Source organism: Camelus bactrianus, chromosome 10 (assembly GCF_048773025.1).
Source record: "Camelus bactrianus isolate YW-2024 breed Bactrian camel chromosome 10, ASM4877302v1, whole genome shotgun sequence".
NCBI lineage: Eukaryota > Metazoa > Chordata > Mammalia > Artiodactyla > Camelidae > Camelus > Camelus bactrianus.
Window position 1 is genome coordinate 64,188,893 of NC_133548.1, and position 16,108 is coordinate 64,205,000.

General features: G+C 49.2%; 1 protein-coding gene across 10 annotated transcripts in view; it reads left to right on the forward strand.

Moving 5' to 3' along the window:
* The window catches only part of AMOTL1 (angiomotin like 1), a 164,264-nt gene that overhangs the window by 141,321 nt on the left and 6,835 nt on the right, over positions 1-16,108 (forward strand). For 9 of the 10 annotated variants that reach the window (XM_074372891.1, XM_074372892.1, XM_074372894.1 and 6 more), the window contains 4 exons: positions 1,138-1,287; positions 7,279-7,469; positions 11,988-12,113; positions 13,153-13,379. In XM_074372891.1, the coding sequence (XP_074228992.1) occupies positions 1,138-1,287; positions 7,279-7,469; positions 11,988-12,113; positions 13,153-13,379 (694 nt within the window). Of the gene's footprint in view, positions 1-1,137; positions 1,288-7,278; positions 7,470-11,987; positions 12,114-13,152; positions 13,380-15,159 lie in introns of all 10 variants that reach the window. The other variant, XM_074372898.1, reaches the window with a different exon arrangement.

Below are 16,108 nucleotides of genomic sequence, written 5' to 3' on the forward strand. Positions count from 1 at the left end.
CACAGCTCATGGCGGTGCTGGCTGCTAAGTCAGCAGTCCGTGCTTTGCAGCAAGGGCTTAGTTCCGACTTGCCAGTGCAGTCCTGGGTTGAGCTCAGGGTCTGACTCACCTGCAAGGCATCTGCACGCCCAGGTGCAGAATGACAGGAAATAGCATCTCATGTCTTCTCGCCCAGGACCAGATCAAGTCAGTGCCTCAGCCTTACTTTTGGCACCAGCCAATTCCCAGAGAGCTAGAAATGGGCTTGGGATTTATGAACACAGGGCAGACTCCTAATTGGAAGAGAACAAAATCTTAAGGGTAAGAATTTGAAGTTGTTGATCACAGTTCTCAATCCACACCTACCGTGACATTTATGTAAATCATTTTCCCCTTAATCTGCCTCTCCTCAGTTACTGTGTGGTTTGAGTGTTCATTATGGCCTTCCTGTCTCTGCAGGGCTGTCAACTACTCATCTACAAAGGGCTCTGAAATCTTTAGGAGAAAGTTAGTCCACAAAGATTAGTACAATGAGAAGTTTTTCTGCTTACCCACACATACACAGATGGGCACACGTGCGTAAATCCATATAGACACAGTTCTACTAATTGATAGTACAGAAAATTAAAAAAATTAAGAAGTGAGTAAAGAAGATAAGAAATTATTATTCTGCCCTACAGATAAACACAGTTAACACTTTTATGTCTTTTTTCATACATAGATAATAGATAGGGAGACATAGTTGTAATAATGTTCTGTATACGTTTTGATTCTGGATTTTTCAGTTAATATTATAGAATAAACGTTTCCTCATAATATTAAAAAGTTCTTTATTAACCTCATTTCCAGTGCCTACAGATGGCATAATTGTTAAGTGATAACCAAGGACTGAGCTCAGAGCTGTATAAATGACTGAAAGCAGGTGTCTTGTAAGGGTCTTCAGTTCCTACCATCCCAGCTGTTGGAGGGGTAACTGGTGGCCTTCGTCTAAATCTTTCCTGTCCCAGCACACCTGAGGGGTGCGAGTGGGGAAGGTGCATGCACTTGTAGTTTAAGTAGGATCTCCTGGTATCCTGACCGCCCCCCCCCCCCCGCCAGCCCAGCTTTGAGAATCACTGTCTGAATGCTGTGTTCGTTTTTGCTGTCCTCTGTGCTCAGCTGCGAGAGAAGCAGGCGTACGTGGAGAAAGTGGAGAAGCTGCAGCAGGCGCTGACCCAGCTGCAGTCGGCATGCGAGAAGCGGGAGCAGATGGAGCGGAGGCTTCGCACCTGGCTGGAGAGGGAGCTGGACGCGCTGAGGACCCAGCAGGTGAGGGGCAGGGCTGAGGCCGGCCAGCCGAGTCTGACACGTGCATTCAGCCAGTGGTCCGGAGCAGAGCGCCTGCTGCGGGCCGGGCTCTGCACGCGGCACTGAGAAGTCAAGGGGAAAGGAGAATTTTCTGTCCTTAGTGATCCAGCACAGTGGCCAGTGGAGGAGCCAGGCAGTCCACTCACTGGGGAGACAGATGTCCGGACAGAGGCTACAGTGACCACTGGGGGCTGGGCAGAGGGGAATGCAGCTTTCGATGACTTCAGAGAGGATGTTTGAGTTGGACTTGGAAAGATGAGTTCGTTGGGGCTCCTGGGGGAAGAGCGTTAGAGGGAGAGTAGGAGCATGCGTGGAGGAGAGAGGTGTGAGACGGATGGCGAGTCCAGGACCGCTGGGTGCAGTCACCTGGGGGAGCATGCTGCATGAGGCATCTGGCGAGGAGGCAACGGCCAGCTGGTGGAGGGCATTTGTTAGGTTGAGAGACTGGATTTTTTTTTCCCCTATGGGATCAAGGGAAGAGCCCTCTGATGGTGTCAGAGGAGGAGGCTGGAGGGACAGATGTCAAAGTCAGGGAGGCCACACTGAAGGCTTTTAGCGTCATCTAGGATGTAGTGACAGTGGGAATCCATGGGGGACTAGAAAAGGGGTGAAATTAGTAGGACATGATCATCAGTGAGTGTTCAGAGGTAATGGACAGGAAGGAGTGAGGACTCTCCCTTGAAAGTCCTCACTACCCTAGCACAGGGTCCGCCTGGGCCTCGGTGCGGGGAAAAGTCCTATAGCTGGACCAGGCTCCGTTATGGGCTGGCAGGGGCTCCTGCCGTTGTCATCAGTCAGCGTGGTGGGTAAAGCCCTCTGTGCAGCTGGTGAAGGGTGTGCTCTGAGCTTGAAACCCAGGAACCATAAGACAGGGTGCCATGGGATTATCTAGCAGATAGGGCACAGTCGTTGTGATTGAAATACTTGAAAACACTTGACAGCATCTGCTCAGCCCTTCCTCATGGCAGTGCACTCTGGTCCTTCCGGGGGTGTGTCCGTGGCTGGAGATGGAGGTGTTGGCAAGGTTGCCCAGTAAACTAAGGAGCCCACTGGCCCCCATCCTGGCTTAGTTGCTAGCTCACAGGGGAAAGTGAGTCTGTCCCTGGACTTCTGGTCCTTCCAACCTCGGCCACCTCAGGGCCAGCCTTCAGCTGGTCTCTTGCTCAGTTATTGCAATCTTAAGCTTCCCCTCTGGAGAGCAGGCTCTCTGGTGTCTGGTACTGTGCTGGCACCCAGTGGGTATTTAGGAGTGTTTGGCTGACAGAATGGGCACATCTCAGTACGTAGAGGAAAAAAGGATGTTCTTTTCCAGTTCCCGTGCCACCCACACCCTACAGTTAGATTTCTCATCCTTGGCTCTTCTCTTTTGAGTGCTATGAAACCGGACTTTTCGTTCATTTTAGCTACTGTATGTATTCCAAACTATGCCATCGTCTGTGTAGCCTCCCCCAACTGATTGCTCTTGGGAGTTTTGCCAGTGGTGTTGCTGTTACAGACAACACGCTAATGAGCTGCCTTTTTACATGCCTCCTTGCTAAAGAATGGGATGGTTTCCCAAGAGGATATACCTAAAAATGGGATTGCTGGATAACGAATGCATATCCTAAACATTACTAGAGATTGCCAAGTCACCCTGCAAAGTAAGTGTACCAATTTACTTTCTTACCCAAAACGTACAAGAATTACTTCCTGTACGTTACTGAAAACATTTGGCTTTGCAAGATTAAACGTCTTTTTCTTTGAAAAAAAAGAAAAAGAGGATGGGGGTGGGGATGTAGCTCAGTGGTAGAGCACATGCTTAGCATGCATGAGGTCCTGGGTTCAATCCCTAGTATCTCTGTTAAAAAAAAAAAAGGAAAGAAAGAAACCAGACTCAGCTCCATTATCCATGTTGTATATCAAGAAATAAGCCAGAAAGAGAAAGAGAAATAACATACGATACCACTCATATGTAGAATCTAAAACAAAAAGACACAAATAAACTTTTTTTTTTTTTTTACAAATAAACTTATTTACAAAACAGAAACAGACTCACAGACATAGAAAACAAACTTATGGTTACCAGGGGTGGGAAGAGGGTGGGAAGGGATAAATGGGGAGTTTGAGATTTGCAGATACTAACTACATATATATAAAATAGATAAACAACAAGTTTCTTCTGTACAGCACAGGGAACTATATCCAATATTTTGTGGTAACCTATAATGAAAAAGAATATGAAAAGGAATATATGTATGTATATGTATGACTAAAACATTATGCTGTACACCAGAAATTGACACAACATTGTAAACTGACTATTTCAATAATAAAAAAAAGAGGTCATTTAGGGATCAAAAAAAAAAGAAGAAGAAATGTGAGGTCAGCACTATTTGAAAAATACCTCTATTGCCACAGAGGACCGTTCCCATGTGCACACTCAGACCCGTTGTTTCCTCAGGTCAGCAAACACAACGTTCCCTCTGTGCATAAAAGCTGCCGTCAGACTGAGGCTACCTGTGGAGGACAGAAGGTTCAGAAACGGGGCTGTCCTGGGAAATCACGGGGCTCGCATTTGGGACTTGTCTTCTGGAGCTGATAGCAGATCCCCAACTGTGTGTGCCTGACATGAGACCAGAGAGAGGCGAGACAGTCTTTAAACAGGACTTGGCTGCCCAGCATCTCTTTAAATTAATATTACAATTTTTTTAATGAGTATGTTAATCTGTCTCCTATGTTATGAAAGGCACTTGGGAATTTCCCTGCTTTTGCCTACTCATTAAAAAGATGAGTATTATTTTTTAATTTTTTCCTTTAATACTTCATTTTCTCATTTGACCAGTGAACGTACATAACCAGAAATGTTACTACAGAGAAAGCCTCTGAAACACCTGAAGTTTTTTGTAGTTCACATGGCAGATACTATAGGTTGGTCCAGCTTCTGCCTGGAGCCCAGGACAAGTGTGTTGAGCCCAGCTCTGCCAGCCTCCAGCAGAGATGGCCAGTGTCCCCTCTAGAGTGTGGGGTCACCCGAGAAACCTGGCCTCTCTGATCAGCTTCCTCTTTGTTCACTCTGAGTAGCTCACGCATCTGCCTGCCCTGGATGTGGGCAGCCCACTGCACACCCCCGTGTCACCAAAGCACTTACCTGACTCCTAATTTAGAAGGCACACTGAGGTCACTAAATAAATAAAGCCCCTGGTCATCTTCCCCACAACAGAGCAGTAAGCCCGCACTGCCCGCCTCTTCCCATAGAGAATCATTGTGAAGGGACCGTTGAGAGAGCAGCTTCGAGCACTTACAAATCAACACCACACACAGGGCTCTGCCCTTCAACCGACACCAGGACGCACCTGAGCCTCTCCACCCGGCCCCCTGACACCACAGAACCCCCAGGTGGCCTCCAGTTACTCCCGGTAACTGGAACAAAGTGCCCTGGAACCTTCCAGAAGGGTGGGTAGACTGGAGGCGGGCAGCGTGGCATGGAATCGTGAACTGATTCAGAGCATGGGCTCCAGGGTTGGGATCCTGCCTTCCCCTCCTACTAAAAGAGAGATCTTTCGGGGCCTTCACTTCCTTGTCTCTAAAATGGGGCACATAAATTATACTTACTTTATACTTGGAACCCAAGTAAGAAAATCTTCACAGAGTGCTTACACAGCACCTGACACTTAGTTAATGAAGGAGGAACTGTCATTGCTGTTATCATTACCTTCAGAGTCATTTCCAGACAAGAGGCATCTTTGGTACCCAGGTTCCTCCCTTACTCCAGTTTTTCCAATCCCACTGAAAAAAAAGGTGACAGTTCGATTGAGATGGAGGGGAGGGGAAAGGTAAGTCAGGACCCTGGGACTAGCTGGGAAGGGCAGCTCTCAGTGAACAGGCTCTGTTAGTAGAAGCAAGCTCCCTCCACCGTGGGCAGTGAAGTGGTACTTAAGCATCATTAGAAGCTGGGGAGAGGTGAAAGAGAAATAACAGTAGAGGGGCAAGAGAAATGGACATTTTTAAGAAGTCACAGTCTTCTCTTTCCTGAAAAGCTCAAAGTAATTGCCGTATCTTACTTCTGCAATAGTTTTATGACATAGCAGAGAGAAGTAGGGGAATGTTCTTGAAAAGCAAAATGAGGCCCAGGGCAGTTAAGAGACCAGCCCAAGGTCATGTAGCTAATCAGCGCATTTCTCCCAGATGAACACTTTGAGGGCAAAAATTTTATCTACCTTGTTCACTGTGATATCCCCGGCACATGGTACACACTCAGGAAATATTTGCGGACTAGCTGAATGGGCAGTGGAAGCTGACCTGCCTTACCCTTAATCTGGTTTTCTGGCCAACATGCTTCCCCATTAGACTGAGCCATCTTTGTACGCTTGAGTGTTGAAATTCATGCATTTACTTAAAATAGCTCTTAAGGACCTGAGTTAGGTCACCAGCTGAGATGGCAACACAAGGGATTTGGGTAGAAACTGACAGGCATAGATGGCAGCTAAGTAAGGATGTGGGATCTTTTTCTTGGAAAGATTCTAAAAATGGAAGTTTCTCATCTTGATGGACTGGTTTGTTGGTCCTCCTGCCCTGAGGCTGGGTGCCCAGCTAGATGGGGTGGATGACGTCCTGTGCACACTGATGCAGACACATATGTGCCCTCCGCTCTATTCTTGCTTAAATGCCATCACTGGCAAGCTACCACTGGATCCCAGAATAATTTGTATTTGTAGCTTTCAAGAATCAAATAGAAGCATATGGTTTACAAAAAGCCCGTAGGCCTGTTTGTTGTCTTCTGTCTGATGGGGTTGGGTTCCAGCAGTGCAGCCCAGACGCCCATCTGTTGCTCCTGGTCATTTTTGTGGTTCTGGGTGAAAGGTACCTCTCACCTCACGAACAACTCTGCGTGTTAAAGCTTGCCATCACTGGGAAGAATGAGGGGATGTATGTCCCAGGACAGAGAAGAGCTGCAATGAAATCGGTCTCCCCTTGAGTGGCTCAGGCCCGACTGGTCTCCGAATCCTGAGTCCCCGGGATGACCCATCTCCACGGCTGGACGGAAGCCAAGCATCCTCAAAACCCCCTTGTCACTCTAAGCCATCTGCTTAGACGAGATAGGATCCCTGAGTTAGAAGGGAGACGACCTGAAAAGTGAACATCCTCAGCTCAGGAGCAGACCGGAGGAAACGCCCGCTGCCCACTCTTACTCACGTGGACGGAGGGAAAGGGCTGGAGAACGGGCTGCGCTTACGTTGGAGGTTTTCTGATAGCACTTTGCTTTGTTTAGCCCTTTAATGTTTATTAAGTGCTTTCATGTTTATTACCCTGCTTGATTGCCAGCCTTCCACGTGGGGCAGGTGTTGCTTTCTGTTTCCCAAAGGAGAGCGGTGTGGCCAGGAAGCATGCCCCGTAAGGCATCTCACTCCCACTTCCTGTGCCTTCACGGTCTGTCTCCCAGCCTCAGGGGCAACGAACTGCTGAGTCACTTCCTTGACCTCTGGGGAAAATGTATCCTGGACCAGGAGGCCGAGACTAAGACTTCGTTCCTGTTCTTGCTCTTGGTATAAATCAACTGCAAGACGTAGGGCAAGCCACTTCCTGTCATGCAGAGCTGGATGGAGGCAGACAGACCCGGGTTTGAATCCTGACTCTGCTCCTGATCAGCGTAGAGACATAGAACAGTCCATTCAGCCTCTTAGCCGCTCAGTTTTCTCTTCTGTAAAATCAGGGTAATGCTGTCTGTTTTGTAGAGTTCCAGGAGAATTAACTGAGATAGAGGAACTGGGGAGGTGAGGGTAATGGTGTGAGGATCCACTCCACTCAGGTCATCGATGCTGGAGAGAGAGCACGAGTGATGATGTGCGTGTGAATGTGCTGCAGGATCTGGCTGGACCGTGCGTGCTCCATGTGGGTAACTCTATGGACGTGGTTTACGTGGTCGACTTTACAGCCCCAACTCAGTATCGAGATGTGACATCTTTGCTTCTCCAGAAACACGGAAATGGCCAGCCAGCCAGCCTGCCAGAATACAATGCCCCGGCCCTCATGGAACTTGTGAGGGAGAAGGAAGAGCGGATCCTGGCACTGGAGGCCGACATGACCAAGTGGGAACAGAAGTACGTGGAGGAGAGCACCATCCGCCACTTCGCCATGAACGCGGCAGCCACTGCGGCGGCCGAGAGGTGAGACCGGGTGGGAATCTGCTGCTCAGAAAAGCACAGCTGGAAAAAAAAGAGGGGTTCAGGGCTGCATCCCAGGGAGTGAGAGCAGTTAAAAATAATTTTAAAGTGGCTGTAGTGCTCACTTGAGAAGAGATGGTGTAGCATTTCTAGGGGAGGATTTTGGCAATCTGTACCTCTCCTTTGGTTCCCAAATTCTAGTTCTCAACATCTATCTTAAGGAAATCACTGTATAAGTGCCTGAAGACTAAAGTCCAAGGATGTTCATGCCAGTGTGGTTGAAAACATCAATACACTTAAAATAGCTTAGAGCCCAACAAGAGGGAGTCATTCAATAATTTAAAGTACAAAGTACATCCACACAGTAGTAAGGACTGCTATGTGGTCTTTAAGAAGGATGCTGGACATTGTAAATCAGCTACACTTCAATAAAGAATAAAATTAAAAGAATGATGCCGGGAACGTATACTTTATGCTCTTTTTAACAGTGGGTTCGTTTCATGGTCCAGACAAGAAGAAGATGTAATCCTCTTACCAGCCCTGAGAGTGGGAATTGTTATTATCCTCATTTTGCAGGTGAAGAAATGAGGCTTAGAGAGACGCAGTGGTTCCTTCCAGATCACACTGGTAGTAAGTGGTGGGACCATGTGTCCAGTTGGAACTCGTCTGACTTAATGCCTGATTTCACTTGTTTTGAGATTGTTATCTGCAGCTGTCAATTATTACTTCTGTTGCTTTATTTCCTTTGTTGTAGGCGCACAGCCTTATTCTTTCTTTAAGAATTGGTTCAAAATGCCCAATAGTCCACAAAATAATTCTGTTAAGTTCTTCCCACGTCTGAATGAGCGGGTAGTTCCCCTCAACAGCTGGACCTCGCCTGCGTGCACTCCTGCTGCACTGACTTTGAGTGGCTGTGCGTTCTGCCGGTCGGGGCTCTCCCCGCCCTGCTTTTTGCCCGTAAGTGATACCAGGTGTTGAATTCCAGGTTGCTCAGAATTTACTGAAATTTTGAGTCAGTATATTTGGAGGAGAGCCTCAAACTTTGAAGGAACATCCATAAAACTGGACTTAATTAGAGCTCTTGTTGTCCCCTTTGGGGTGGTGGGACCAGAACCAGGATGGAGGCGTAAACACTGAGGACGCAGCCCGGTCATTTAGTCAGTCCCCCACTTCTACTGGCTGTGTGATTTCTTCCTTAGGGTGGAAGAGAAGGCCTGTTGGGGTGCAGGGGTGATACTTTATAAGCTCTGTGTGGGCTTTCATGTTTGTTACTTAAATAAAAAAGAATCATTAGCTGAATGCTCAGGTGTCACCCCCAGGAACTCTGAGAGAGACCAGTGCCACCCACACAGGCATGAGTGCCTCCCCTGGGGGCACACGTGCACCTAGAGAGACTTGGAGACTCTAGCGGAAAGTCACCATTTGGGGATCCTTTCCTAGGGCTCTGTGCTGTGAGGGAAGCCGGCCCACAGCGTCCCCTCTGAGCGAGCCTTCGGGGGTGGAGGTGGGCATGGCTGGAGCGGTGGAGGAGGTTGCAGCCTCCAGTTCGGTCCTTGCTTTGGATGGGTGAGAATGGTGAAGCCCTTGGAGGCGTGTCTTGATTTTTCCATGATTGAGATGTTTTTATTTTCAGCTTTTTGGTATCTAAGGCAAAACCTAAATCACCTCTCTCTCCTGAGGAAGAGAATAGACCATCATAAAGGTACACGGAGGGAGCCGGCCTTCTTTGCCAGCTTAGTCTAAGGCATCACTGTCAACGATTGCCCTGGGAATTGTCTTTCCGTGTGATTTTTGATGGAGAAAACAGAGGGAGGCAGGGCGTCCACGTTCAAGGCCTCTCCTCCTGTGGCCGACTAGGGGTGTCCGCACAAGCCTTTCCGAGTGTCACTTCCTTTATTCAGAAATGGATTTGAAAATTTCTGAAATGGAAATGATAATTCTTGGCTGGTTCTGAGCAAGAAGCCAGACCACATTCCCCTGGCTGAGGACACTAATGCCCCAATCATAGGGTCAATGCATTACCTTGGAAGCATGACCCAGGGCCTTTATATGTCCTGGTTGTCTCAGCTTTTAACTGATTTATCAGATGAGATGCATGTTTGGGATCCTGAGGATGCGTGAGACTGGAATGTAAAATCAGAAGTGGGGGAATGAGCAGGTCTGAGGCATATGACCCCTAGGTGGACACAGGACAAGGCTGGGGATGGTGGGGAATTGTGGGAGAGATGAGTAGAACCAGACCCAGTCCACACACAGCCAGCCCCACTCACACCATGCTAGGCCCTGCCTTGTCCATCATCCTTTGAGCAAAGAATAGTCCTGTGGGATTTACCTGTCCCCTTTGCTCTCCTCTTCAGCCTTGTTTGAAGTCTTGGATGGATGGATGGGGACCCTTTCCACCATCTCTCCCTGCCCCCCTTCTTTGCTTCCATATATATTTATTGAGCACCTAACAGTTCCAGGGAAACTCCCCTCCCCCTTATGGACCACTGCTTCCCTCAGTCTCAGGAAAAATCAGCTCAGAGGAGGTCAGGTTTTTAGCTCTGACTTCATGTTCTTTCCAAGAAAACCACTGTAATGTCAGCGTTGCTCTTCTGTTGATACAAAGGGAGAAAAGGAAAATGAAGAATTTTGGAGAGAGGTCAAAATTCAGAGCTCTTATTGTCTTGATGCCAAATGGGCTACGTAAGAATTGGTAAAAACGAGTATTTCCAGCCATTAGTTTGGGGGCTTTTCAGCTACTGCTGCAGGCTTCATGTTAACGGGTGGTGTGATTTTTGTCTACCAGCTGATTTTGCCATCTTGGTGCCACCATGGATCAGAAGCGTGCGAGGTTGGGCCTGTTCCGTATGGGTAAAGGTTTGGAAACCTTTTACGTATTTCACAGCAAGGTAGTATTTTTTTGGAGAGTTGTGTGTATTTACCTTCTAGGTTGTTTTCATCTCGTTGTACCCGCCGTCCTGGGCAGTACAAACGTGAATTTTTACATTTGTCTCCAGCTCTGTGTAAATTCTCCAAAAGTAAATCGTCTGAAAATATTTCTGGCCACTGATTCCTGTGTTGATGATTTTTGCTCACCATGGAGTGAGTGTATAATTTTGTCAGTTTTGTTTAAAGCATTTTGCTGGCTTTCGATGTTATTTGGCTTTGCGGTTTGTTTTCAGTCACAGTTTGCCCTTAGCCTCTCATTCTCACGTGTGCCCTCTTTGTTGGTTTATTTTATCTTCACGTACCTTTCCTGAGATCTTCTTCACAAAGACACAGGAGACTTCGGGAGCAGAGAGGGAGGGTTAAGGGAGTGGGCATCGGAGTCAGAGATATCTGGATTTGAATCCATTTCCACCTCCACTTACCTGGTGTTCTTGCAAAGTCACCCACTGGTTCATCTGTAAAATGAGGATAATAATTCCTACGGCACAAGCTCCTGAGAGAACTGAATGAGATACCAGGGGTAGCGTACTTCACCCAGGCCCTGGCATGAAGGAAATGCTCGTTCATGGGCAGCCGTTGTTAAAAAAAAATGAAAAAACAGCCACTCCTTTGCTGTTTATGGGTGTTCTGGTAGAAAAGAGCTGTAAGATTTTCAATATGATTGTAACATTGACATCTGAAGTTAAAGAGATGTGAAATACTTGGCTGGATTGTGTCTTACTAGTTGAAGATTCACTGATCAGAGACATTATTGTACCTTTCAGCCTAAGATATGCTTAGGGCACTTAGATGGTGCCATCATCTTATTTTACCCATCATCGTTAAGGAGGAGTAATTAAGTGGACAAAACTAGTGGCTGGCAGAACAGTTACCTCTGACCAGTTGCCTTCAGACATCCGCTTCTGGATACACTGCTTTGCATCCTCCGTGTCTCTGTCCCTCCTCTCAGTCCACGCCTTCAGCTCGACTTCCCAAGGGCAGAGTGTGTGTGTCTTTGTCACCTCTCTGCCCTGCTACCCAGCATGGTTGTCACACTGAACGGACCTGAATCTTAGGCAGGGGCTCATAAAGAAGTGAGCTTGAATGCAAGCGTGAAGGGAACCTCAGTCGGAGGAGCCTTGCTGTCCAGGAGGATAGTCTGTTTCAAGGATTTCCTGAGTCCCCATTTACTGTAAAATGCTGAAATAGTTGCTGTCTGGGTGAGAAACAGAAACAACACTTTAACTCTGATTGAGAACGTGAAAAAGGAGAAGTGAATATGAAGGAGTACAGCAAAGAAATACTAACAGACATGCTAGTGTCAGTATCCACATGTCGGTAGATTAAACCTGTAAGAGTTCAGTGTCGGTATTCAGAACGTGCCACATGGTTTGCTATATACAATGTCGTTAGTAAAAGGGGCAGGGAATTTGGATTTGGAGGATTCTGTTTTCCTTAGATACTGTCTGAGTTTTATCAATTTAGGGAGAGAACTGGCCAGGATTTAGGAGAGGGAAAGGGGTGAAGGAGTTTGTGGAGACCGATTTTTGGTGTGGCGTCCCCGGACCCCTCCTTCCCCGTGAGGCTTTGCATCATTTTCTGTATCACCAGGGACACCACGATCATCAACCACTCGAGGAACGGCAGCTACGGCGAGAGCTCACTGGAGGCCCACATCTGGCAGGAGGAGGAGGAGGTGGTGCAGGCCACCAGGAGGTGTCAGGACATGGAGTACACGTAAGGGACAGCTGTGTGCCTGGCCACCAGGCTCCACTCCGGCCGCTCACCTCAAGACCCTAGTGGGGCCGCCAGCCGAATGTTGGCACGCACGCCCCAGCCCCTTCCTTTTCTGGACAGCTTCAAGCTCCCCTCTCCTACCCCTTTCCTGCCCCAGAGAGAAGGGAAGGCACCCACTCAGCAGTGGGGTGGAGCCTGAGGTCTCTGGGGGCTGCTTTCATGTCAGAGGCAGGTTTTAATGTGGAGGCTCATTAATGGCAAGAATTCAGATGCACATGCTTTTTCTGGGTGTCTGTCTGCAGCCTTCTAGACGTTACCAGCTGGACAGGAGAAATGTCATATTCCAGAGTCTCAGGGCTTTTGACCCAGGATTTATATATTCCGGCCAGAAATAAAGAACTCACGTAGCTAATGCTTTCTTCCCATGGACTAAACACGACATCCAGCAGGTTCTGTGATCTGGCAGAGCTAGCCTGCCACCCACCCCCTCCCTGCCGGGGAGCCCTGGGAACCTGAGCTTCTCACTTGGCAGATAGGAGAATAGGTCAGAAAATGGGCCCAGTGAGTTACTGTTGGAGAACAGAGAAAAGAACTCGAGTGTCGGCCTTCTGGGGAGAGCAGCAGCTTCTCCCAGAAAACCTGTAGTCTTTTTTTCCTCAGAAAATAGGTAGATTGACTCTGGTGGGCAGCTCCCCGGTTGTGAGGCTTGAGTTTGTGCTCCCTGCTGCTCCTCCCGCCCCCTCTGCCAGGGTCCTACACACGTGGGTCCAGGAGGCCCTTGCTGGGGGCCCCAGTCATTCAGACTATGTCCTTGGGGTCCCAGGACGTCCCAGAGTCACCTGAGGAGCCGGAGAAGGTGCACCCTTTTAATCTACTACAGAAGATCCATCTCAGACAATATGGAGATGGTAACTGTTTGAAGACGCTTAACTCTCCCTCCCTCAGTTATAACTGAAGTCCCTGGGCAACCTGAGAGAAATGTTCAAGTTATTCTAGCCAAATGGCGTTGGATCGTGACTGTTTTGTTTTTGTTACACAGTATTAAAAATCTGCATGCCAAAATCATAGAGAAGGACGCCATGATTAAGGTCCTCCAGCAGCGATCCCGTAAAGACGCCGGGAAGACGGACTCCTCCAGCCTGCGGCCTGCTCGCTCCGTCCCGTCCATCGCTGCAGCCACCGGGACGCACTCCCGCCAGACCTCGCTCACCAGCAGCCAGCTAGCTGAGGAGAGGAAGGAGGAGAAGACCTGGAAGGGGAGCATAGGTGAGTCCTACCTAAGTCAGGCAAGCCCCGCCCATGCCCGGGTGAGACCCACCCCTCCCCAGGGAAGCCCCGCCCCTCCCTGGGTGAGCTCCACCCCCCGGCAGGCCCCGCCTCTCAGAAAAGCCTCACCCTCAACAGACAAGCCCCACCCCTTCCCAGGTGAGCCCCACCCCTCCCCAGGCCAGGCTCTGAAAAGCAGGAGCCACACAAACATTGAGAGGCACCTCATTTGGCCAAAGGAGTTTGGACACTCTTGTGGAGGTGGAAGTGTCCTTGACTGTCTCCAAGTCTCGGCTGGCTCACCTGTGGAGTGGGGAAGGATAATCAAACATACTTTGGTGGCAGAAGCAAAGGCCACCCCGCCAGAGTCTGTTAACCGTGGGTTGATTCACATCATAATTATTATCGTTACTGTTGAAAGTTGAGGTGACTCTTGCAATATAAAATATTCTAACGGGGAAATCCCCGAGACGTTGGGCCTCTGAACTTGGCTATCCCCCAGACCAGTGGTTAGGACTGTTCCATCTCTGCTTCTGTGTCTAGAAAAGCAGGGTGGTGTCTGGAGGTGTCTGCCCTGCTGTACCCCATGGGGTCTTGGCAAGGGCAAAATGAGATAATGGAGAGAAAGCACTTTGGAAGCAGTGCCCTCGAGCATAAGAGGTAGGTGGCGGTGGTTTTGTTGGATTGTTGTTGCACAGACAGAATGTCAAGGAGAGTTCTGCAGACATGGTCTTGGCCATGAACAGGTTCCTGGGGTGAGGGCGGGCTGGTTGGCGGACTTGCTGAGTCTGGAGAGGAGGCGTAGAGCCGGCCACTGCGCAGGCAGCACTACCAGACGCACGTCCTCCGCTCTTGTCCCTGCTCTTTGCAGCCCCAGGGGCCTGGCCCTTCTTTGATGCATTTCCCTGGGTCAATGTGTTTTGTTTATCTATGGAGCCAAGAGCCTGTTTTCCTCAGCACAGAACCCCAGAGGAGCCTGCTTGTTTCACACCAAAGAAGATAAGAGCTTCCAGTATGAGCCCAGAGTTGGGAGGGATCAAAGGCGCCCAGCCAGAGTCCCTGTTTGAAGTCCCCCCATGGGTTGCTTCTGCAGCCCCTGGCCTCCGAGGAAATGCACTTCAAAGAGGACGTGTGTGGACAGCAGCTGGGATCATCAAAGACCCTCCCAAGGACACTTAGCTCCCCTCCCCAGTTAGAAAGCCTAGGGGGCGGTGCTTAGACAGGCATGGTAGGGGGGGTCTGACCGTGTTCAGCTCAGATGGAAACCTCCCTGGCAGACATCGATTTGGAACATCCAGCCAGGCAGGCATTTCTCTGGGGTCTGTACCCCTAGGATTTGGCTTGTCTCAACCAGGCCTGGGAGCCTGAGGACCCGGCTGCAGGAGAGTTGCTGTGCTGTCTGCACTGCTGTTCCCGTCATTATTGTAACTGGTGTCCACGTGTCACAAAAACAGACCGGGCCCTCTGAGGTCCCAGGCAGAGGCACACATGCAGTTCCCAAAGAGTTGCCACAGTCTCTTGCCTGATGGGTTCTGGAAGGAGGTAGAGGTGGTGGTGTACACCTTCTTGGTGGTTCAGGGGCTCCCTGATGACGGGCTGGCAACTTAGTTCCACAAAAGCATCCTTGCCAGACTGTGGCATTTTGACAGGCAGAGTGATGAGGCAGAAGGAACACAGAGTGGACTTAAAGGCAGGCACAGCTGGGTTCATTTGAATCCCATTTCTGCTGCTTAGATGTGAGATACTAATTTCTCTGAGCTTCCATTTCCTTTTCCGTTAGACAGAGGATAACAACAGGATGTACCTCATATAAAATGGGACGACGTGTGTAAAGCACCTAGACAAAGACCCATGCTGCTCAAAGTGTGGTCCAGGGACCAGCAGCACCCACATCACCTGGGAGCTTGTTGCAGAAGCAGAATCTCAGGCCCCACCCACTGACTGAATCTTGATTTTAACAATGTATCTAAGCAATCTGCACATTATTATTTTGAGAAGCACTGCTGCAGAAAAACTGAATGGAGTTGCATTGCATTACGAATGGGCACCTGGAACTAACCCTGGCAAGGAGACTTTATGAACTGCCAGCTCGTTAAGATAAGTGAACAGACACTTGATTGTGCTTACCGCATTTTCTGCAGGCTAGTGTTCTGGAGTGCTGGCACTCTTCTGAGTGGGGGCTGTATTGTACAATTGGAACAGTCACTCTCCTGCCCAGCTTTGCAGGAAGACATTGAGGAAAGGGGACACCCCTGCACCTCATGCTTCCCTTTTCCCCAGCCAGCTCTCCCTCTTCTCACCCCAGCCTCTGGGCTGTTGGGAGAGGGAGGGGGAGAGGGAAAAATAGGGCTGAGTGGCCCTTCCCTGGAGCCCAGCGGCTTCCTGCTTCTTGGAGGACGTGGCTCTGTGCTGCAGGGATCTCTCTGGGGGAACAGTGTACACATCTCTATGTTGCCCTGACCAGGAAGCCTGTTTGTTTTGACCCGGGGCCCCCAGGAGACCATTTGTTACCAAGAGTGGGGTGGAGTTTGGTGCTATTCAGCAGAGCAGCAGGCCAGTGGGACCTGTTGTGTCCAGGACCAGGGAAGCCTCCAGGTTTTCTTAAGCACATGACCACTCTCAAGGCTAGCCCTTTGAGAATGCAATAATGCCATTGGCAGCAACGTGGATGGACCTAGATATTATCATACAAAGTGAAGTTAAGTCGGAGAAAGACAGATGTCATAGGA